At 40.1% G+C, this 25,709-nt stretch overlaps 1 protein-coding gene across 1 annotated transcript in view; it reads left to right on the plus strand.

Moving 5' to 3' along the window:
* The window catches only part of LOC139408959 (potassium/sodium hyperpolarization-activated cyclic nucleotide-gated channel 1-like), a 156,356-nt gene extending 130,907 nt beyond the window's left edge, over window positions 1-25,449 (plus strand). The window contains exons 7-8 of the mRNA XM_071153489.1: window positions 1,458-1,622; window positions 24,338-25,449. Coding sequence (XP_071009590.1) covers window positions 1,458-1,622; window positions 24,338-25,449 — 1,277 coding nt within the window. The remainder of the gene's footprint in view (window positions 1-1,457; window positions 1,623-24,337) is intronic.
* The last annotated feature ends 260 nt before the right edge of the window (window positions 25,450-25,709 follow it).

The following is a 25,709-nucleotide window of genomic DNA, read 5'->3' on the forward strand; positions in this document are numbered from 1 at the left end:
TATCTACTCAGGCTGACCTTGGCTCTGGACGATGTGGGAAGGCTTGAGAACTATACAGCCTCTGTACGAGTGTCAAGAAGAGACGGAACAGTTTAGAAAACGCTGATGTCATTTTCAGTTTATAACCTGTGGTAAAGTGTGTAATGAGCAGTACTCTCGTGAATAAAAGCTTCTGGTTGACTTTAAGACTGGGCTCTATCAATTTTATACAAATAAGGATCATACAAATCCTTATGAATTGACAGAGTGTTTGTCAAATGTGATGGGTAACATGTCCAAGGGCAGAGTGATTGGTCTTGGAATTAGGGAAACAAGTCTAGCACATTAGGTCCCAGTGGCTAACATATTGTACATGTCATCTGGGTAGGTACTGAAGGTCTGGTTAGGTACTGTCTACCACTTCGATAGGAAGCAAAAGTATTGGGACTACGCTCGCTACATAAAGGCCAAGCTGAGGGGAGCTGAGAACCAGCACCTCAAATATTTTACTGCTTGAGCTCCTTTTCCTCTTATAGAATATAAGCTGGAAAGTGTTGCAGAGTTCCTGCACCTGTATATAAACAGCACCCAAATTAATACTAGCACCTATTTCAGTCCAAGTCAAGCAATGAGGCCAGGATTCAATCCATCAAATATTAACTATACCTGTGCACAGCTATAGACTTTTAAAGGCAGTTGCCCTGATGATCACTGAGATCATGATCGCTGCAATTGCTGTGGATGTCGGCTCAGGAAGAAATCATCTTCAAAGTTCAATCACAGTTCACCAGGTTGTAATCTGTCTTTGTTTTAATCCTGGCCACTGTGTCTATACTGTATACAGTATGTACTGTACATACTCAACACTAGCAGTATCAGCAACCAGCAGTACATAGTGATTTTTCCGACTCATCAGCTCAAAGTTACAACATGATGAATTGACTCTGCATAGCTCTAGTTACAACGCAGCGACCATCATTTTATTGACATGCACATTAGGTTATCATGCCACCAGATCCAGCTGTACCTTGGAAACTGCTCATTCTTCATTTATATGGTAACTTGTCCAATGTTGGAGGTTGCACACCCCAGATTAGGTTAGAGCTGGTCTTTGTTATGGCTGTAATTACTCAGTCCATTGGTTCCTCCCTCCCTGTGTGTCTATCAGAGATCTCCAGTTCTAACAAACAAAGGTATTACTGACAACGGAACGCATTTTGGCCATGAAACCTTAGTCAGCATAGACACCAAACAGAAAGAGTTTATAAGTAGTGTACACACATCCAGTAGTAATTAAAGAAATATAAGATACCCACAGACCCAAGGTCTTCTTGCACAATAAAACTGCAGGAGTGTTCGAAAGTGTGGGTATCTATCTTTCTTTCATGAGCAAACAGAAACAGTGCATTATTTCAGTGACATCAAAAAGTAAGAATTGAGCTTAATGTCTAATTGTGCATATTGTATTTTCTCTACAGAAATTTGTCTGCTGACGAAGGGGAGACGCACGGCCAGCGTTCGTGCCGACACTTACTGCCGTCTCTTCTCCCTCTCTGTGGATCACTTCAACGAGGTGTTGGAGGAGTACCCCATGATGCGCCGTGCCTTCGAGACTGTAGCCATCGACCGCCTGGACCGCATCGGTAAGACCATGACCACACCTTGCTGTAGATACTGTACTGTGTTGGTTTGGTGCCCTGTCATGGCCTGCCTGTGCTGTGTCAGTTTGTATCTATCTGTTTTTATCGTGTTTGCCCTCCGTCACAGCACTGTGTCCATCGCAAGGCATGACTTGTAAGCTGCACTATCTTTGTTCTTTCTTTCCTCCTCTCTTTCCATCAAGTTACCTTAATTTTACAAACAAATTACATTGGTAACATAGATTGTTTTCAAAATGAAGTCAAAGTCCAATTGTGTTAATTAATAAATGGAAGTCAGTGGCAGTGCATTTCACTGACTATCCGGTAGGGTGTCAGATCTGTCCCAGATCCGTCCCTTCTTTGGTTTTGTGTTGACCCCCAACTGGAACCCCTTCCGGCGATTGGACGGAAGCTAGAACGCATTTGCATGTGCCTCCGTATTCATTCGCCTGCACACCAAGGTATGAGCTGCACCCTGACCCCATCCCTAGGCCCAGGCCAGCCAGGGCAGCCAAAGACTGGCTGATCTGGGCACGTGAGACCATGGAGGAAGTTAGCCAGCTTGACAAGGCTTTTCCAGGCACGGCTTCTACACATGATATGATGCCACTTAGCTTCTTGGGACCCAAGGGTTGCAGAATTCGTGAAACTTTCCACAAAATTCCCAGGTTTTCCAGAAATCCCAGATGGGAAAACAAGACATGAACTGCTACAAAGAAGACCTGCTAAAACTAAAGAACACTCTGTAATGTTCACAAATACATATACTCGCGAAAAGTGGGAGATGTGGTCAAGAAACACTGGCATGTTTTATTTCCGAGATAAATTCGTCCATGCCCAACTGTCAGCCACAAAAGAAAATCATCCAGAATGTTTTTAGATTTTCTCCCTCCAGACATTATTTCCTAAAGATATTAATTATGAAATGCCTATGTATGTTATGTTGTAAATTTGAACATTAATTATGCCCCTATTTCAGATTACACTGACGTTTTTCTTACACTGTACCCAATGATTTACGAAAACTTGCTTGGTCGGTCGTTGTCTTCATTGTGGTTTTACAGACCTGTTTAATATGTTTTATGTACACACTTTATTTGAATATTTATGATATGCATATTGTTATATTTGGTAGCACTTATTTGTTTTCCTTCGCCTCCAACTCCTTTCGATGCGTGGAACGAATATGGGTGTGGCTAGGTCTACATAAGGGTGCTAATTTAAAACACTCACAAAAGCTCTGACGAAGGCCGTGAGGCCGATACATAAGGCTTATTAAAGATCAGTGACACGATCGGGTGCGGGTTTCTTCCTCTTTTCCTCATCTTATCCGGCTGTTGCCATGCACCAGCAAAAAAGATAGCTCAGGTGTGCAAGTGCCTTTTGAATTTGACTTTACAAACAACAAGAGGTCTTAATTGCAGTCTATTTCTTCAGAACCTAGACCTATATAAAATAACTTAACTGGCTGGGGTAGGCTATGAGGCTTAACAGCCTAATAGAAGTCTGATTTTTTTTTATTAGGCCTACTTACAATTGCAACTGGTCAAAAATGTAGCATCCTACATTAAAACATTCATTTAAAGAAAAAAGTCTGCATGTTCGAAGTTAAACAATGTAACTAATAATTAAAAGCGCACATTTGTAAATCCCAAACTCTAGAAGTAATTGGAAAAGTAGAAACAAATTATGTGTGACATTGTGGTTACAATAAAGAATGTAGCCCATAATGCAAATGATTCCTATTAGCAGGACAATAGACTTTTTACAGCCTGGCTACTGTTGTGAAAATAGCTCAACTTGCAATGTATTTGATGCTTAAGTATTCTAAAGTGTTACATTTCTAACTCAAAACAGCATTTCTTCATCAACATTTTTATGCTTTTGTTAATCTTCTTGATATTCTTCCTTTTTTTATTCAAATTTTTCCAATTTTCAGCAAATTGGAAAAAGGGCCACGGTTGATTCAACTGTGAAGATGACGTAATTGAATGTCTCGCCAGCTTTGATCCATGCCTGGGCCTGCAGCACGCAAAGTTCTTTGTTTGTCAGACGAATCATTGGGACAAAACTACAGAACAGTACAAAACAAGTGAACACACATGGTTAATGTTCTGAGAATTAAATATATATACACTGCTCAAAAAAATAAAGAGAACACTTAAACAACACAATGTAACTCCAAGTCAATCACACTTCTGTGAAATCGAACTGTCCACTTAGGAAACAACACTGATTGACAATAAATGTCACATGCTGTTGTGCAAATGGAATAGTCAACAGGTGGAAATGGTAGGCAATTAGCAAGTAACCCCCAATAAAGGAGTGGTTCTGCAGGTGGGGACCACAGACCACTTCTCAGTTCCTATGCTTCCTGGCTGATGTTTTGGTCACTTTTGAATGCTGGCAGTGCTTTCACTCTAGTGGTAGCATGAAACGGAGTCTACCTCCAGCAGGCCACAAATGTGCATGTGTCTGCTCAAATGGTCAGAAACAGACTCCATGAGGGTGGTATGAGGGCCCGACGTCCACAGGTGGGGGTTGTGCTTTACAGCCCAACACCGTGTCGGACGTTTGGCATTTGCCAGAGAACACCAAGATTGGCAAATCCGCCACTGGCGCCCTGTGCTCTTCACAGATGAAAGCAGGTTCACCACAGAGCACATGTGACAGACGTGACAGTCTGGAGACGCCGTGGAGAACGTTCTGCTGCCTGCAACATCCTCCAGCATGACCGGTTTGGCGGTGCGTCAGTCATGGTGTGGGGTGGCATTTCCTTGGGGGGCCGCAGAGCCCTCCATGTGCTCGCCAGAGGTAGCCTGACTGTCATTAGGTACCGAGATGAGATCCTCAGACCCCTTGTGAGACCACATGCTGGTGCGGTTGGCACTGGGTTCCTCCTAATGCAAGACAATGCTAGAACATGTGGCTGGAGTGTGTCAGCAGTTCCTGCAAGAGGAAGGCATTGATGCTATGGACTGGCCCGCCCGTTCCCCAGACCTGAATCCAATTGAGCACATCTGGGACATCATGTCTCGCTCCATCCACCAACGCCACGTTGCACCACAGACTGTCCAAGAGATGGTGGATGCTTTAGTCCCGGTCTGGGAGGAGATCCCTCAGGAGACCATCCGCCACCTCATCAGGAGCATGCCCAGGCGTTGTAGGGAGGTCATATACAGGAACGTGGAGGCCACACACACTACTGAGCCTCATTTTGACTTGTTTTAAGGACATTACATCAATGTTGTATCAGCCTGTAGTGTGGTTTTCCACTTTAATTTTGAGTGTGACTCCAAATCCAGACCCTCCATGGGTTGATACATTTGATTTCCATTGATTATTTTTGTGTGATTTTGTTGTTAACTGTGTAAAAGAAAAAAGTATTAATAAGAATATTTCATTCATTCAGATCTAGGATGTGTTATTTTTGTGTTCCCTTTATTTTTTTGAGCAGTGTGTATATATATATATATATATATATCACGGCACGGTAAGTAATATATATATATATATATATATATATACAACATTACTTACCGTGCCGTGATGCCCACAGATTACAGATTGCCTTTGCCGATCGACTCACTCATCAGTGAGTCAATGGCTTGAATAGTCACGCGTTGAAAAGGAACGAGATGGATTCGCAATCCATGTCAGGCACACCTCTGGAACTCCACCTCCATCAGGCAGAGTCAACAGGCAGAATGTCACCTTGACATTTTCATTCTTCTTCTGACAACAACACTTGACCAACTGCTCACCAGGCACAGCAAGGGCCGCCCGGACCATTATGCTGTTCTGCTATTCAAAGGATGTGTAACCGAAGAGAGATACCATGAATGGGCACAGAATACATAGCCTTCCCGCTGTGGCCGTCTATTTCAGCACCGTTTCGCGAACAAATATTTCATGATATTCTTAAGATATGTGATGACTGAATATAAGCAAGTGATGTCTGCTAAATAATCAAGTTAGGTTTCTCGGGAAAAAAATAATTCTGAATAACTGGCTTTATTTACAAATCAGTGAGAATGTCTCACCCCAATATCAAGAATTGCCTTTTCCTCACTAACTCTAGGTTAAAACCTCTTATGGATAGGGGAGACGCTAGCGTCTCAACTGGCCAATTGCCAGGGGAAATGCAAAGCGCGAGATTCAAATAAAATGCTATAAAATTCAAACGTTCATTAAATCACACATGTAAGATAATCAACTAAAGCTACACTCGTTGTGAATCCAGCCAACATGTCAGATTTTAAAAATGCTTTTCGGTGAAAGCATAAGAATCTATTATCTGATAGCCTGCACCCATCTGCACCAGCAGTAAACAAATGAGCTATAGCATAGCAGGCGCTACACAAAATGCTGAAATAAAATATAAAATATGCATTACCTTTGACAGGCTTTTTTTTTGGCACTCCAATATGTCTCATACACATCACAATTGGTCCTTTTGTTCAATTAATTCCGTCCATATATAGCGCGTTTGATCCAGAAAAAGACAGCTAACAAAAACGCCACTATAAAATATTTCAAAAGTTGCCTATAAACTTTGCCAAAATATTTCAAACTACTTTTGTAATACAACATTAGGTATTTTTAAACATTAATAATCGATGAAATTGTATACGGGGCAATCTGTATTCAATACAGCAACGAAAACAAACCAGCACTGCTCTTCATGTCTTGCGCAACTCATAAAAGTGTCCCCAGTTCCGAGTTGGCCTACTTCTTCATAGAACAAACCTCAACCATATTCCAAAGACTGGCGACATCGTGTGGAAGCGGTAGGAACTGAAAATGGGTTCCTATTAAATATCCAATGGCAAAGACAATGTAGTGAACAGAGGCAGGGAAAAAAAATCTGAACAGTTAGTCCTTGGGTTTTTGCCTGCTACATAAGTACTCTTATACTCACAGACATGATTCAAACAGTTTTAGAAACTTCGGAGTGTTTTCTATCCAAATACATGAATAATATGCATATCTTATATTGTTGGCATGAGTAGCAGGAAGATGAAATTGGGCACGCTATTTATCCAAAAGTGAAAATTCTGCCCCCTAGCTTTTATTAACCTGTCTAGGACTAGCGGACCCCCCCCCCGCGCCGAATTCAAAAGAACTAAAATCTCATCATTTAAATTCCTCAAGCATACAAGTATTTTACACCATTTTAAAGATACAATTCCCGTTAATCCAGCCACAGTGTCTGATTTCAAAAAGCATTTACAGCAAAAGCACCGCAAACGATTATGTTAGGTCACCACCAGGCCATTTTTTCCAGCCAAAGAGAGGAGTCACAAAAAGCAGAAATAGAGATATAATTAATCACTAACCTTCGATGATCTTCATCAGATGACACTCATAGGACTTCATGTTACACAAGACATGTATGTTTTGTTTGATAAAGTTCATATTTATTTTAAAAATTCTGAGTTTACATTGGCGCATTACGTTCAGTAGTTCTAAAACATGCGGTGATATTGCAGAGAGCCACATCAATTTACAGAAATGCTCATAATAAACATTGATAAAGATACGACTATTATACATGGAACTTTAGATAAACGTCTCCTTAATGCAACCACTGTGTCAGATTTAAAAAAAACTTTACGGATAAAGCAAACCATGCAATAATCTGAGTACAGCCTTTAGACAACAAAGCTGCCAAAAAGATACCCGCCATATTAGGTAGTCAACATTACTCAGAAATAGCATTTTAAATATTCACTTACCTTTGATAATCTTCATCAGAATGCACTCCCAGGAATCCGAGTTCCACCAAAAATGTTTTGATTTGTTCGATAATGTCCATCAGTTATGTCCAAATATCTTATTTTGTTAGGGTGTTTGGTAAACTACTCCAAAAGCTTGTTCAGGTCGCGCCGAACATCGGACGAAAAGTTCAAAAAGTTCCGTTACAGCCCGTAGAAGCATGCCAACCTAAGTATGGAATCAATCTTTAGGATGTTTTTAACCTGTTGCGACGACCAAACACGGATCCGGGATTCTATTTATAGACCTAAGCTCATTACCATAACGCAACGTTAACTATTCATGAAAATCGCAAATGAAATGAAATAAATATGCTATCTCTCAAGCTTAGCCTTTTGTTAACAACACTGTCATCTCAGATTTTCAAAATATGCTTTTCAACCATAGGAAAACAATCATTTGTGTAACAGTAGCTAGCTAGCGTAGCATTTAGCGTTAGCATTAGCGTTAGCATTTAGCAGGCAACTATCACAAAAACAAGTAAAGCCTTCAAATAAAATAACTTACCTTTGAAGAACTTCTGATGTTTTCAATGAGGAGACTCTCAGTTAGATAGCAGATGCTCAGTTTTTCCAAAAAGATTCTTTGTGTATTAGAAATAGCTCCGTTTTGTACATCACATTTGGCTACCAAAAAAATAAAAAATAAAAAAAATTCAGCCCTCAAAACGCGAACTTTTTTCCAAATTAACTCCATAATATTGACTGAAACATGGCAAACGTGGTTTAGAATCAATCCTCAAGGTGTTTTTCCACATATCTCTTCGATGATATATACTTCGTGGAAGCCTGGTTTCTCCTTGCTCTCAAATGGAAAAATAATTGCACCTGGCTTTGCGCTCCAATTTCGACGCAGGGACACCAGGCGGACACTTGGAAAATGTAGTCTCTTATGGTCAATCTTCCAATGATATGCCTACAAATACGTCACAATGCTGCAAACACCTTGGGGAAACGACAGAAAGTGTAGGCTCATTCCTTGCGCAATCACAGCCATATAAGGAGACAATGGAAAACAGAGCTTCAGAGATTCTGCTCATTTCCTGGTTGACGTATCATCTTGGTTTCGCCTGTAGAATGAGTTCTGGGGCACTTACAGACAATATCTTTGCAGATTCTGAAACTTCAGAGTGTTTTCTTTCCAAAACGGTCAATAATATGCATAGTCGAGCATCTTTTCGTGAAAAAATATTGTGCTTAAAACGGGAACGTTTTTTATCCAAAAATTAAATAGCGCCCCTAGAGATCCAAGAGGTTAACATAAAACTTCATTATTGTTCCAACCGAACAATTCCTTTGTCTGTACAAATTAAGTGGAATGTCGCTACCTTTCACGTGAGCGTGCCTGACCGAGGCTGTGGCACTCTGCCAGACCACTCACTCAAAGAGCCCTTATGAGCCCCTCATTTAGAGTAGAATCCTCAAAACAGGTTAAAAATACTGTTGACATCTAGTGGAAGCTTTGCGAAGTGAAACATAACTAATATCACCCTGTATCTTCAATGGGGGCTGAGTTGAAAAACTACAAAACTCAGATTTCCCACTTCCTGGTTGGATTTTTATCAGGTTTTCGCCTGCCATATTAGTTATGTTATACTCACAGACATCATTCAAACAGTTTTAGAAACTTCAGAGTGTTTTCTATCCAAATATACTAATTATATGCATATTCTAGATTTTATGGCTGAGTAGCAGGCAGGTTAATCTGGGCATGCTTTTCATCCAAAATTCCGAATGCCCTAGTGAAGTTAAATGGATAAGGTCTAACGATTGTTTCCCCACTGGAGTCGGGCCTGACCAGAACGGGCTGAATACTGGGTATCTTAGTAATTGTTCATTGTACATGATTGAGGTCAGAACCCATGGCTTTGGTTGGCCCACTGCTACTGTTGTCTCAGTACTGAGCTAACAGCATAAAAAAAATGAAAATGCTTCCCCATTTCCCAAAAAGGTTCAATGAAAACAAAATCTCCAAAATGCTGTTACTTTTAAACAATGCGATTTATTAGAATTAATTAATTTAGAAAATGTCCCTTTAGATATTAATATAGAGTCCTACAATTGCCTAAATGTAAGGAAAATGCCCCTTGTTATGGCTAGGAGTCCCTCAAAAGGAACACCCCCCCCCCCCCCCCCCCCCCATTCAGCTGAAAAGGTGGCGTGGGAAATTCAAAAATATTTAGTAGAAATATTTAACTTTCACACATTAACAAGTCCAATACAGCAAATGAAAGATAAACATCTTGTTAATCTATCCATCATGTCCAATTTTTTAAATGTTTTACAGCGAAAACACAACATATATTTATGTTAGATCACCACCAAATAAAAAAAAACACAGCCATTTTCCCCAGCCAAAGATAGAGTCACAAACGCAGAATTAGAGATAAAATGAATCACTAACCTTTGATAATCTCCATCAGATGACACTCATATGACATCATGTTACACAATGCATTCATGTTTTGTTCGATAATATGCATATTTATATCCACAAATATCGGTTTACATTGACGGCATGTTCAGAAATGCCTCCGAAATATCAGGAGTAATTACAGAGAGCTACATCAGATAACAGAAATACTCATCATAAACTTTGACGAAAGATACATGTTTTACATATAATTAAAGATACACTGGTTCTTAATGCAAGCACTGTCAGATTTTAAAAAACATTACGAAAAAAGCATCCCATGCAATAATCTAAAACAGTGAGTCATGCACCTCTCATTCGGTCAAAGTTCACACCAGAGGCTCCTTTCCACGTTCTACTGAATGCTGACATCTAGTGGAAGGAGTAGGAAGTGAGGGCAGATCCATATCTTATTTGGATGTGAATAGGCGATGAGTTGAAAATCAACCAGCCCCAGAATTTCTACTTCCTGTTTGGAAGTTTGCCTGCCCTATGAGTTCTGTTATACTCACAGACATAATTCAAACAGTTTTAGAAACTTCAGAGTGTTTTCTATCCAATAGTAATAATAATATGCATATATTAGCAATCTAGGACAGAGTAGGATGCAGTTCACTATGGGCAAGCAATTCATCCAAAGTGAAAATGCTGCCCCTTATCCCTAACAGGGATATAGAGTCCTCCAATCCTCTAAATGTAATTATTGATGGAGAGTCAAATCATTAAATTTTTAATTTCATAGATAAACTGTTAAAAATTGTGTAGGTCTTATTTATTTAAAGAGCATATTGAACTATTTTAGCGCTCTTTCTGCTGCTCTGAGACAAGCATGACACAGGGATTATTTAGCTAAAAAGCCCAGTACTATACTGCCGGACATCATGCTGTAAAGGATTCCATCCTAACAGAGGGTTTTTTGTTTTTCAAAACCCCATAATATTAATCAAATTAGTTAAGCAAGTACCAGTCAAAAGTTTGGACACCTACTCATTCAAGGATTTTTTTACGATTTTCTACATTCTGAATAATAGTGAAGACATCACAATTATAAAATAACACATATGGAATCAGTTAAGAAAAAAATAATATTTACCAGGACAGCCTTCTCCTTCCTCCCAAACGGGGGACCCCGGTCTCCCGCGTGCCCCGCATTCTGTAGTACCGACATGGCCTGCTCTTTGTTATGTAAGGAATTAGGCACTTGCCCATGTTAACAACAGTATCTATTGTAGATTGTAAAATCAACCCCATATACTATGTTATTACAAAAAATATTTAAAATTCTCTGCTAATGCCAATACGTAATACTATCAAATGCTTCTCAAAGATGCCCTCTGGTGGTCAATCTAGCAATAACTTGGCAGAGAATTAAATGACAGAATGCTGCGGCAGCACGCAAGGTGTGCCACAGTATGACGCAGCTTTTAATGGAGGAACCGCTCGTTGTATGTAGATATTCCATTAAAAAAATCAGCCATTCAGCTACAATAGTCATTTACAACATTAACAATATCTACACTGTATTTCTGATCAATTTAATGTTATTTTAATGGACAAAAAATGTGCTTTTCTTTCAAAAACAAGGACATTTTTAAGTGACCACGACATTTTCAACGGTTAGTGCAAGTAATGCATCTGCATTGAAAAGGCACCTCTTTCATATTGTATGTACTGTACGTACTCTTTGTCCTATGACGGCCATTATATGTTTCCACATAAAGTATCTATTAGGACAAAATATAGCAAATATCTTGGTAAACAATACTTTATTATGTTCCCAAGTGCCTTTGTCAGGTTTTAGATTTTAACAGAAGTACAAAGTTAACTGATGTTGTATGCAATAATATTCTTTATAGAGAGCACATTTTGCATCTCCCAACTGCAGTTTCTGCATTGAGAGGCTTTATTGTGAAGTGAGGTTGGTAGGGATGTTGGAATGTTTTGCTTCTCCATGAGAGTCTTAAGTTCATATTGTACAAATACTTTATTTTGCCCCCATTTATTCCCTAGCCCTCTACTAAATTATTTTCTGCTTTTGAATTTCCACTTTCTTGAAAGATGTTAAGGTAGACTTGGGACCATCTAGCCTTGTTTTAATCTTTGACAAGCATATATCTTAACAAAACTTATATAGATTCCTTTAAATAAAAATGAGCTATTTCAAACATTAAATTCGAATATAATTGTTTTAATAAATCAGAAACAATATTGAAGAGATTATTTTAAAATAAAGCATTAAAATAAATAAAGCATGTACCATTACCAAAATAAAATAGGAATTGGGTAGTAGTGGTTGGGAATATGTATCATCCTAAAGTATGCTGAGGGCTAGAGACTTATTAAAATAAGCTATTAAGCAAAAACTCAGGGACATTTGTATAAATTGCATTGACAAATATTTGATATACAACAGCAGAACATTATTGTGAATTTGATCTATAACAAATCTCACAAAATTACACTTGACAATATTCTCAGGCACTTTATCATTCTATCTACAACTGCAGTGCCTTTGGAAAGTATTCAGACCCCTTGACCTTTTCCACATTTCGTTAAGTTACAGCCTTATTAAAACATTTATGAAAGTTTTCTTCCCTCAAATCTACACACAATACCCCATAATGACAAAACAATAACTGGTTTGTAGAAATTAAATATTATATTTACATAAGTATGCAGATCCTTTACTCAGTACTTTTTTAAGCACCTTTGGCAGCATTACATTCTTGAGTCTTCTTGGGTATGACGCTACAAGATTGGCACACTTGTTTTTGGGGAGTTTCTCCCATTCTTCTGTGCAGATCGTTTCAAGCTCTGTCAGGTTGGATGGGGAGCGTTGCTATACAGCTATTTCAGGTCTCTCCAGAGATGTTTGATCGGGTACAAGTCCGGGCTCTGGCTGGGCCACTCAAGGACATTCAGAGACTTGTGCCGAAGCCACTTGTGTGTTGGCTTGGCTGTGTGCTTAGGGTCGTTGTCCTGTTGGAAGGGGAACCTTCACCCCAGTCTGAAGTCCTGAGCACTCTGGAGCAGGTTTTCATTAAGGATCTCTCTGTACTTCGCTCCCTTCATCTTTGCCTCTATCCTGACTAGTCTCTCAGTCCCCTCCACTGAAAAACATCCCCACAGCATGATGCTGCCACCACCATGCTTTACCGTAGGGATGGTGCCAGGTTTCCGCCAGACGTGATGCTTGGCGTTCAGGCCAAAGAGTACAATCTTGGTTTGATCGGACCAGAGAATCTTGTTTCTCTCCGTCTGAGAGTATTTAGTTGCCTTTTGTCAAACTCCAAGTGGGCTGTCATGTGCCTTTTACTGAAGAGTGGCTTCCGTCTGGCAACTCTACCATAAAGCCCTATTTGGTGGCGTGCTGCAGAGATGGTTGTCCTTCTGGAAGTTTCTCCCATCTCCACAGAGGAACTCTAGAGCTCTGTCAAAGTGACCATCGGGTTCTTGGTCACCTCCCTGACCAAGGCACTTCTCCCCCGATTGCTCAGTTTGGCCGGGTGGCCAGCTCTAGGAAGAGTCTTGGTGGTTCCAAACTTCTTCCATTTAGGAACGATGGAGGCCACTGTGTTCTTGGGGACCTTCATTGCTGCAGAAATGTTTTGGTACCCTTCCCCAGATCTGTGCTTTGACACAATCCTGTCTTGGAACTCTACGGACAATTCCTTTGACTTCATGGCTTGGATTTTGCTCTGACATGCACTGTCGACTGTGGGACCTTATATAGACAGGTGTGTGCCTTTCCAAATCATGTCCAATCAGTTGAATTTACCACAGGTGGACTTCAATCAAGTTGTAGAAACATCTCAAGGATGATCAATGGAAACAGGATACACCGGAGCTCATTTTCGAGTTTCGTAGCAAAAGGTCTTAGTTCTTATGTAAATAAGGTATTTGTTTTTAATGAATCTGCAAAAGTTTCTAAAGAAATGTTTTCACTTTGTCATTATGGGGTATTGGGTGTAGATTATTGAGGAATTCGTTTTATTTAATACATTTTAGAATAAGGCTGTAATGTAACAAAATGTGGAAAAAGTCAAGGGGCCTGAATACTTTCCGAAGGCACTGTATAATCAAAAAGGGGCGGTATGATTGGAGTGGAGTTTTTGTATAGGCACCCAGTGTCTTTTAAAGTAACAAATTCTGTGAGAAGATTTTTATAAAATCAATTTTAATTTGCAGAACGATAGTGTGCAAATGTCTAAAACCTGGATTAAGCCTGTGGTTTGTATTTATTTCCTGTTTGTTTTTTCTTCTTTCTTATTTGTAAATAGATTTTAAATTGTTATGTTTGTTTGTGTGACTCAGGCATGTTGATATTGAATTTATTTGCATCCCAAGTATTGGCTCAACATTGCAATATTATTGTGACAGGCAAGTCGGCGTCAATCGATAAAACATGATGTCATGATTGGGATATGCCATTCAGATCGAATTAATAGTCCATAGGGCCTATACGATATGGTATGTCATACTACCATTTACTGGTCAATCCTCCCATATCTTTAAACATCTGGCTATAGTACTGTACATCAATTCCATTGCCCTGTAGATTCTGAGTGTGTGTTTACTACCCTCTGAAACGTATGCCCTTTGACCTCTGTGGTGATCATTTACATTTGCCCTTTTCACCAAAGATTTAGGTAGGCATATTTTTTTAAAGCTGCCGGATCTTAAAATAACACTTCTCCTAAATCAGGAAGTGTTATGGAATAAATCTGTTCATTTGGACTTTTAAAAAAGGGTGTTTTGTCTCATACAAGGGAAAATACAATGTCATGATCAGTACTGGATGTCCCGTTTATATATGGACTGCATTTGGTTAAGTGCTTGTCTGGTTGGTTCTTTAACAAAAAAATACCATGCATTAAAACAAATAACATGTTGCACGATTCATTGTATCTCTATCTAAAAAATATTTGACCAGGAGTTCCTCTTGAGATGAGCACATCTCGCTGTCAAGAGTGTCCTGGCCGACGAATAGGCAGCAGGTAAATGCTTTATTACAACTACAATATTCGCACATCCAGGTAAAATGACCCAGAGGGACACTAAAATGGATCCGAACTCAAATACATCTTCCAGAACATGAACTCACAAAGTTACATTAATTCACAAGGTGATTTCCTTCCTCCATTGAAAAGAAACCTGAAGTGCCCCACAGTAGGTGTAACATATTTTTGTTGTGAACATACAGGCTGATAAATTATTATTTTGTAAGTAGTAATTTGACAGAGGTAACTAAAACAAAGGAATATTGATAAAATATAACATGTACTGTTTCTGTAAGCATTTTCATTATCCTGACCATTAGATGTTACAGGATTGACTACAGTAATTGTTCATATCTGACATTTGTTCACAAATTATTACATTTCCTTAGATTAGTAAGTACTTGGATAGTATCAATGCAACTGTACACATATTGTTGAGTAAAGGAATCCATTTTCATCCAGTTCTTTAATGTTTTTAATTATTTCAGAATTATTAGAGTTTTTGAAAAAAAATAATTGTTGAGAAAACACTTAGTTTTGATAAATAAAAAAATCAAAAAATTGAGAAGTTAGCTGATCATTTTATTTTTTTCAGTAACAGTTAGAGAGACAGGGCTGAAAACCTAAGCAGCTTAATGCCCTTCCTATTTTTTTAGTTTGGGCTGACGTCATAGCAAGCAACCACCTGGTGAGGTGCTTGAGCTCTGTGTACCACAGCATTGGTACCACTGTTCCGCCCCGTCAGTAATTACCATAGGTGGGATAAACCTGCACAGACTGGTCGGTTAGATAACGAATAAAAGGCATGAATTCCAAATTAAAAATGGTCTCTTTATTGATTAAAGCCACAGTCAAATTAAAGTTAATGTGCTTTAATCTACAGGCCTAGATGGCAAAGTCATTTTTAAAATGGGATACAACAGGAATGTTCCGTATGTTTTTGAATAAACTAAAGTTTGTTACTCATGATAACTCATCAATCAGTGAAAGGTTTTGGATACATTTTTATATTCAAAAGTAGTTCAAGTTTGACAGCAGTTTCTTTCCTTTGTTGGTCATTATAACCAACATCAGTGTTTTTTGTTGTTTTTATTGTTGTTCTCGTGGTTATTTCTGTTAACCACCTTTTGTTTCAGTTTTTTTTATTTTCTATTTCTTTATTGGTGTGGTATTTATTTTCCCCAGCGCACTGACATAATGGATTGACAGTTATCACCATGCCATTAGTTCAACCCTTACAAACAGCAAAATACAAAAATGCTTTGTGAAACAGCTACTGAAATAGCTGATTACCCATTTCCGTATATTTCGGTGCATTTTAGATCGTTTCATGTCTAAAGACAATAAATATTCATCATAAACACTAGTACTATCCTTTCACCAAAAAGGAAACCAAGTACAGTATGTTGAAAGAAAACAACAGTGCCTTCAGAAAGTATTCAGACCCCTTGACTTTTTCTATGTTTTCTATATTTCTATAATTTACATAAGTTTTCAGAACCTTTGCTATGAGTCAAAATTGAGCACAGGTGTATCTTGTTTCCATTTGTTATCCTTGAGATGTTTCTACAACTTGGAGTCCACTTGCGTTAAATTCAATTGATTGGATATGATTTGGAAAGGCACATACCTGTCTATATAAGGTTCAATTGTCGGTAGAGCTCCGAGACAGGATTGTGTCGAGGCACATATCTGGGGAAGGGTACCAAAACATTTCTGCAGCATTAAAGGTCCCTAGGAACACAATGGCCTCCATCATCCTTAAATGGAAAAAGTTTAGAACCACCAAGACTCTTCTTAGAGCTGGTCGCCCGATAAACCCGATGGCCACTCTGACAGAGCTCCAGAGTTCCTCTGTGGAGATGGGACAACCTTCTAGAAGGATAACCATCTCTGCAGCACTCCACCAATCAGGCCTTTGTGGTAGAGTGGCCATACGGAAACCACTCTTCAGTAAAAGGCACAGGACTGTCCTCCTGGAGTTTTCCAAAAGGCACCTAAAGACTCTCAGACTACGAGAAACAAGATTATATTAGGATTATATCAGGATGGCCCCAGAGCCAACGAGATATGCCATATCCCGGGTTGATGACATAAAATCCTGCGACTATTTAAACATTTGAAATGGTTTCAAAACAAATGTCCTTGTTAAACTTTGACACAAAGTAGTCTGTGATAAAAAGCACAACATTTTTCAAGTGCAGTCGCAAAAACCATTAAGCGCCATGAAGTGGGTTGGGGAGTAACGGAAGGGATTACAAGGGATTAGCCTTACATGTAAGGGATTACAAAAAAACGGTAACTGTAAACTTTTGAAAAACTAGATTATTACTTTGATGATTACTTTTAAATTCAAAAAGGATGTTTGCGAAAAAAAACGTTGACACTTCTCTGTTTTCTCAATGACATTTAAATCAGCATTCAAAAAGGTGCAAGTCTACATTTTTTCCACTTGAGTGTGTCTGACCACAAGTCAGAGACCACTATGATGATGGATCGCGGTAAAAGAGCAGGAATAGGCTTTTGTAGGCTACAGTCTAAGCTATGTCTTCCAAAGGTACGGAAACCACTCTTCAGTAAAAGGCACAGGACTGTCCTCTTGGAGTTTTCCAAAAGGCACCTAAAGAATCTCAGACTATGAGAAACAAGATTCTCTGGTCTGATGTGACCAAGATTGAACTCTTTGGCCTGCATGCCAAGTGTCATGTCTCGATGAATCCTGGTACCATCCATACGGTGAAGCATGGTGGTGGCAGCATCAAGCTGTGGGGATGTTTTTCAGTGGCAGGGACTGGGAGACTAGTCAGGAGAGAGGCAAAGATGAACGACGCAAACTACAGAGCTCCTTGATGAAAACCTGCTCCAGAGTGCTCAGGCCCTCAGACTGGGGTGAAGGTTCACCTTCCAACAGGACAACAACCCTAAGCACACAGCCAAGACAACGCAGGCATGGCTTTGGCACAAGTCTCTAAATGTCCTTGAGTGACCCAGCCAGAGCCCGAACTTGAAGCCGATTTAACTTATCTGGAGAGACCTGAAAATAACTGTGCCGCAACGCTCCACATCCAACCTGACAGAGCTTGAGAGGATCTGCAGAGAAGAATGGGAGAAACTCCAAGAAAATATAGGTGCGCCAAGCTTTTAGCATCGTACCCAAGAAGACTCGATGCATTAGCATCTAGCCACTTCCCTAGTGTTCAGCATTGTGATCAGTCAGAGTCTTAATGTTCAGCACTGTCATTGGTCCGTATCCAAGGTAATCACAGCCAAGCCAATGACTGATTGACTACCGTGGAATGGCTAATAAAGTACTCATTGGCTCTCTAGGGGTTAGAGCGTTGGGCCAGTAACCAAAAGGTTGCTGGATCGAATCCCCAAGCTGACAAGGTAAAAATCTGTCATTCTGCCCCTGAGCATGGCATTTAACCCACTGTTCCCCGGCAGGCCGCCATTGTAAATAAGAATTTGTTCTTACTTGCCTAGTTAAATAAAGAAAAATAAAACAACAACAAAAAAATGAGATACCCAGTCTGAGAGAATCAATCACACCTGATCCACCTGCCAATGCTCATCCAGTGCTAGCGACTGCGCTACAAAACTTTCCCGGACAGTTATTACTTTGTGCTGGTTGACGAGGCATAATGTGAGGCATAATAAGGACTTGAGAGGTGTCCCAAAATGGTGCCCTATTCCCTATAAAGTGCTCTACTTTTGACCATTGGCTCACTATAAAGAGAATGGGGTTCCTTTTCCGACGCAGACCAAGGGATGGATTTCCCAACACTACCTCACTAGGAATCCAGGGATCCCCTTGATTCTCTTTCACACAAAGCTATGGATATTAAAATCCTGTTGTTTTTAATGTGCCCTGCCGTTGACCTGGCCATCTGTACAGCTGACCGTATATCAACTGGGAGGCAATACCCCATGATCGTAATGACAATGCCACTAACATTGTATTTTCTAAAGGATAGCTATTATAAGGCTAAAACCAGTTGAACTGACAGCCACTTTGCAATGTTTTGCTATGAACTTAGTCATCAATCTCACATGAGGGCAATATTTTATTAACGTAGTATTCCCCCAGAATGCTATGACCTTTGGCTTTCACCTGGAATTGTTTATTTATGTCTGAGAAAAAACACTTTTCAACCCATATGATCTACATCATAAAAGTAAAATAAAACATATACAAAAATGAGGATATGACAACAACAAAATAGAATGTATGAATGAATAAGCCTTTTCATATTTTATAATATGTCCATATATTGTTGTAATATGTTTTAGGAACATCTTCCCAAAATATTTCACCCTCTTTATTACTTTACCAAACATATAGTGATAGTCCAAACCTTAGTGATAGTCAAAATCTGTTAAATTTGGGCCATTTAAAATGCGTCTGTCCCTCCTATAGGCAAGGGGAGAAGGGCTATGTAAAGGGCTTGATTTTGTCATTCTGATCATATGCAATGTGTCTGCCTCCGACATAAAACAAATGTTTGACAAAAAATTACTTCTTTACTTACTTTAGGTTTAAGGAAGTGTGTAGGTCACATTCTTTATCGCAGAGCTATGAATATGATATATTTAGATCTGCTTGCTTGAGACAAATTCAGTGATTGCTTTGCCATGTCTGTGCCATGAAGCAGTCGAGCTGGATACTTTTTTTTTGACGTAGGACGATTTGATGCAAAGTTGTAGTCGAGTGATATAAATGGATTGAATGATGCAGCCTACCACCAGAGGAAGGCACATGCAAGTTTATTCGACAGAGGATGTTTGCAAGGTCCTAGGAAAGTCTGGATGGCTGCTTCTGACTTATAAAACGGTGGGAAATCAATAAAATAAGTAATGTAAACTTATACATATTTTTAAAAGTAATTCTAGTGCCCGATTTTGGGGAGTGTCAGCTTAAGAGAGTATTAATGTAGATTACATGGACAACCGAAAGAGTACATTTACAGGTACCAATTCCCTATACAATGAAACATTTTATAAATTCCTATTTAATTTTCATATGTGTATTCCTGTATTTTAAAGCAACATTTATATTTTCTACCTAGTACAATGCCGCCTCTATATATTTTCTTGACCTACACATTGGACATGATTTGGAAAAGCAAAAACCTGTCCATATAAGGTCCCACAGTTGACAGTGCATGTCAAAGCTAGAAACCAAGCCATGAGGTTGAATGAATTGTCTATAAAGGTCTGAGAGAGGATTGTGTCGAGGCACAGATCTGGGAAAGGATACCAAACAGTTTCTACAGTACTGAAGGCCCCCAAGAACACAGTGGCCTCCATCATTCTTAAATGGAAAGAGGTTTGGAACCACCAGCCCCTATTTCTAGAGCTGGCCGCCCAGCCAGGTCAGGGAGGTGACCAAGTACCCAATGGTCACTCTGACAGAGCTCCAGAGTTAACTCTGTGGAAATGGGAGAACCTTCCAGAAGGACAACCATCTCAGCAGCATTCCACCAATCAGGCTTTTATGGTAGAGTGGCTAGAAGGAAGCCCGATAGCCTGCTTGGAGTATGCCAAAAGGCACCTAAAGGACTCTCATACCATGGGAAACAAGATTCTCTGATCTGATGAAACTAAGATTCAAGATGATGGACACAATCCTGACTCAGAGCTCTTCTGAGAATTTCTTCAGCCTCATGGCTTGGTTTTTGCTCTGACATGCACTGTCAACTTACATAGACAGGTGTGTGACTTTCCAACACTTTCCAGGTGTGTGACTCCAATAAAGTTTGGACACCTAATCATTCAAGGTTTTTTCTTTTTTTAAATAATTTTCTTCATTGCAGAATATTAGTGAAGACATCAAAACTATGAAATAACACATATGGAACCATGTAGTAAGCAAAAAAGTGTTAAACCAATCAAAACTGATTTTATATGAGATTCTTCAGAGTAGCCACCCTTTGACGTGATGACAGCTTTGCACACTCTTGGCATTCTCTCAACTAGCTTCATGAGGTAGTCACCTGGAATGCGTTTCAATTAACAGGTGTGCCTTGTTAAAAGTTAATTAGTGGAATTTCTTTCCTTATTGCGTTTTGGACAATCAGTTGTGTTGTGACAAGGTAGAGGGTGGTTTACAGAAAATAGTCCAAATTATGTCAAGAACAGCTCAAATAAACAAAGAGAAAGGGCAGTCCATCATTACTGTAACCCTCCTGCTGTGTTCCCGGTCGAATTGGACCATTTAAAAGTTCTCTCTCTGAAAAATGTAGTTAATTTAAACCTATTGTCATAAGGTTCCATGACTTTGTCCACACAGGGTGTCGGAACACACTAAATACATTTGGATGATTTTCATTCAATTTTGAGTGTTTTATTTAGCTTTTGTACACCTGTGGAGTTCCCAGTCAAAAATGACCGGTCATTAGAAATGAATGGGTGAGACTACAATTAGTGTATAAAATTGAGTTCAGGCACATGCACATTCATCAGATGGACACACTTCCTCTCCCAGACCCCATATGCATGTGTGTTTGAACACAGACGCGCACACACACACACACACACACACACACACACACACACACACACACACACACACACACACACACACACACACACACACACACCTCTCTCCCTTTTTTGGCTTCCATGGCAACCCCCACGGGAATGTTTCCCAAATAGTATCTTTCCCCCACAGGAAAGTTACCTGTTTGCATTCTCACAAACAATCATCACATTGTTTCAATAATATGTAGAACTTCTCTCGCAGCTCTGGTACATAAAGCTTTTTTGAGGCCTTGCTCACAATTAATTCTGTGGCAGCACAATGACCAAACGATATACTGTATGTGAGGCTCTTGATCATATCTTTGATCATGATACTGGTGAGGAGGAGAGAGGCCAGGAAACTGACAGTGAGGATGCATTAGAGGAGGAAGTGTCAGAACTTGAACACAGAATATGATCCAGACCAAGAGACAACCGATGGAACAATCCAGTGATGAGGAAGAGGGCCCTGCTGAGGTTGTTGTTACATTCCGGTTAAAGAATGGGAATTTGTCCTGGTCTTCATCCCCACCTGAGAGGAGTGGTCGGCTGTCGGCCGAAAACTCTGTTTTTCACATTTCTTGACATTTAATCCTAATAACAAATTCCCAGTTTTAGGTCAGTTAGGATCACCACTTTATTTTAAGAATGTGAAATGTCGGAATAATAGTAGAGACAATGATTTATTTCAGCTTTTACAACATTAACAATGTCTACACTGTATTTCTGATCAATTTGACGTTATTTTCATTAACAAAAGTGCTTTTAAAGCAAGGACATTTCCAAGTGACCCCAAACTTTTGAACGGTAGTGTATTTACAGTGGGTATAGAAAGCCACCACCTCCTTTCAAAATGTGCACCTTTTGTTGCCTTTCAGCCTGAAATGAACACACAAAAAATCTGACTTTTTCCAAGCTTTAGTTACACACAGTAATCTACACTATCCAAGTAAAAAAAATATTAAAATAAATGTGACAATTTATTACAATTAAAACTGTAAAATACCCTATTAGGATAAGTGAACACCCCCCTGAGTTAATACTTGTTGGAACCACCTTTTGCTTGAATTACAGCCATGAGTCTCTTTGAATACATCTCTGCTAACTTTGCACATCTAGACTTTGTAATATTTGCACATTCTAACTTGCAGAATTGTTCAAGCTAAGTCAAAATGCATGGTGACCGCTCACTCTTCAAGTCATTCCACAGATTCTGGATGGGATTTAGGTTGGGGCTCTGACAAGGCCACCCAAGGACATTCACCTTCTTGTCCTTCAGCCACTTGGATTGCTTTAGCGGTGTGCTTTGGGTCATTGTCATGTTGAAATGTGAACCATCTTCCCATTTTCAACTTCCTGGCAGAGGCCTGCAGGTTCTACTCAAGAATCTGTTGGCATCTTGCACTGTCCATTTTCACTTATATCCTGACAAGCGCTCCAGTCCCTGCTGAAGAGAAACACCCCTACAAAAGGATGCTGCCACCGCCATGCTTTACTGTAGGCATTGTGTTCTTTAGGTGGAAAGATGTATTGGGTTTTTGCCAGACACATCGTTTTGCGTTCAGGTCAAAAGGTTCAGTTTTGGTCTCAATTGACCACAGCACCTTTTGCCACTTGGCCTCGGAATCTACAAATGTGCTTTTTGGCAAAGCTCAAACGAGACTTGATGTGGCTTTTTTTGAAGAGTGTTTTTTTTCTTTCCACCCTCACATAGAGGCCAGATTTGTGGAGTGCTTGTGATATTGTGGTCAAATGCACACATTGACCAGTCTTTGCCATAAAGGCCTCTAGCTCCATCAAAGTTGCCATTGGCTTCTTGGAAGCCTCTCTGATCAGTCTTCTCCTTGCCCGGTCATCCAGTTTGGAGGACGGCCTGATCTATGCAGGGTCTGGGTGGTGCCATACGCCTTCCACTTCATAACAATGGTCTTAATTGTGCTCCGAGGGATAGACAAAGCCTTTGAAATCTTTTAATATCCATCCCCTGACGTGTGCCTTTCCACAACTTTATCTCATAGATCTTTTGAAAGTACCTTTCGGCCCATAGTGGATTCTTTGCTTTGAATTGTACTACTGAGCAGTGGAGTCCTCTAGGAACAACTGCTTTTATTCTGAACTAATCAAAGTCACTACAATTGATCACAATTTGAAGCCAATTAGCTTGGTGTGTGATCTGGAAGGTGGTAAATCTACAATGCAATTCAAAGGGGGGTGTTCAGTTATCCAAATAGGGTATTTCACTATTTTACATGTAATTAATTTTAGGATTAAAAAAATAATAATAATCTCACTTTGATATTGTGTGTTACTGTGTGTAAATAAAGCTGGAAAAAGTATAATTTTATGTGTTTTCATTTCAGTCTGTAAGGCAACAAAATGTGAACATTTTGAAAGGGGGTGGTGACTTTCTATACCCATTGTATTTTGTATTTTAAAAACGTTTTATAACGTCATGTCACTAACTTAAACTGTCATTAAACAAATATGTTACAGTAGTGGGGACCTATAGTTTTTAGACTGTGTTGAAATATGTTTAATAGTGGTGGTTGAATCCTTACAGTGTATTTTACAGTTTATAGCCAACTGTTGTACAACTGAATGTGTAGTTAAAATTAGTAAGGTGTAAATTGAATGTGTCTTTTAATTAGATATTGTTCCTATGGTGTATTTGTGAAAATTATTAGAATCAAACCTTTGTTTGGGGGGGGGGGGGGGTGTATATCCTAAATCCTTATACTACTCTCTATATTAATTTCTTCCCTTTTACCTCTTACTTCTTAATATCTTATCACTATGTACTATGATGTTTTTTTTCTTATTACAGTACTCTCACTCAGATTTCCTTATACTTATACCATAGTCACCCCCATTTATACTCACTGTTATCACACCTCATAATAACCAGTGTCATAACATCCACCTTTGCTGGAGTGTATATAGTGTGGTTTGTTAATATGTTAACATGTGTGCCATGGCTGAAGTCAACCTAACCGCTAACTTTCCTAACAGGAAAGAAGAACAGCCTACTTCTCCAGAAGTTCCAGAAGGATCTGAACGCTGGGGTATTCAACACACAGGAGAACGAGATATTGAGGCACATAATCCATCAGGACAGGGAGATGGTGATGATGGTGGACCGCAAGCAGTCGGTCACAGGGATGTCGGTCACCGGGATGAATTCAACCCCGATATCTGGAAATTCCATGATTAACTCTCCTGCTCAGCAGACCTACACCACTGCCCTGGGCACCAACCAGTTTCAGCAGTCATCCGCCCATTTAACATACAGTGCTTCGGGCGTCATTGCTCCCTCTGCCGCAGCCACCGCCCGCATCCTGCCAGCCTCGACGCAGGGTGTCTACCCTGTCCCCAGTGTCTCCCACAGCAGCCTGAACTCATCCTCGCCTGTACCCCAGACCCCCCTCTCTCTCCAGCAGCAAGGAGCTATCATGTCCCCAGTATCCTGCAACACGGCTGTGTGCAGTCCACCTGTGCAGACCCCTGGGCTGGCGGGACGCAGCTTCCAGTATGGCTCGCCCACCGCCTCCCAGCTCTCCCTTTTCCAGCAGCCGCTGCCTACTGCCCTACCACCCCAACAACCACTACCACAGCAACCACAACAGCTGCCCCAGAAAACAGGAGGAGCTGCAGCCTCCTTGGCAACACAACAACCACAGCAGCAGCAGCAGCAGCCAACACAGCAGCAAGTCCCTTCACCTCAGAGGAGTGACATTCTCCACAAGGGCAGCCATACTGTCCAGTCTGGAAGCCTGAGTCAAGATGTACGCCACCTATCTGCCTCCCAACCCTCCCTGCCCCATGACACATCCCTGGGGCCCAGAGCGCACCCTGGAGTGTCCGGGGACTTCCTGTCCTCCATCGCCCTGCCGGTGGCTGCGGTCCAGGGGCCAGGTATGCAGAGCGGTCTCCGCACCACAGTGCCCCAGAGGGTCAACCTGTTCTGCCAGATGTCATCGGGAGCATTGCCCCCGGTGCGAGCGGCGTCCTCTACAGCCCAGCACAGGGATTCCACAGGTTCTAGAAAAGATTCTAGAAGAGATTCTAACTTAAGCAGTACAGAGACTGACCAAGATAAGATGCGGTTCGCATCAAATTTATGATCCCATTTGACTTTTTTAAACTTCTGTTTGAATTCACTTTTAATGGAGATACAAGAAATTTTAGACAAATTTCTTCTGAAAAAATAACCTCATAGAATTCCTGTACAGACTACCCTTGTATTATATTTTAGACACGTTTTCTTCCTAAACTTAAGAATGTATATTAAACAAATACATATCAATATTTGTAAATCCAACTAGAATATTTGGCAAAGACAATTTAAAAGCTCTAGTATATAAAACATGAGTATTCCTTTCCG

This window comes from Oncorhynchus clarkii, chromosome 5 (genome assembly GCF_045791955.1).
Source record: "Oncorhynchus clarkii lewisi isolate Uvic-CL-2024 chromosome 5, UVic_Ocla_1.0, whole genome shotgun sequence".
Classification (NCBI taxonomy): domain Eukaryota; kingdom Metazoa; phylum Chordata; class Actinopteri; order Salmoniformes; family Salmonidae; genus Oncorhynchus; species Oncorhynchus clarkii.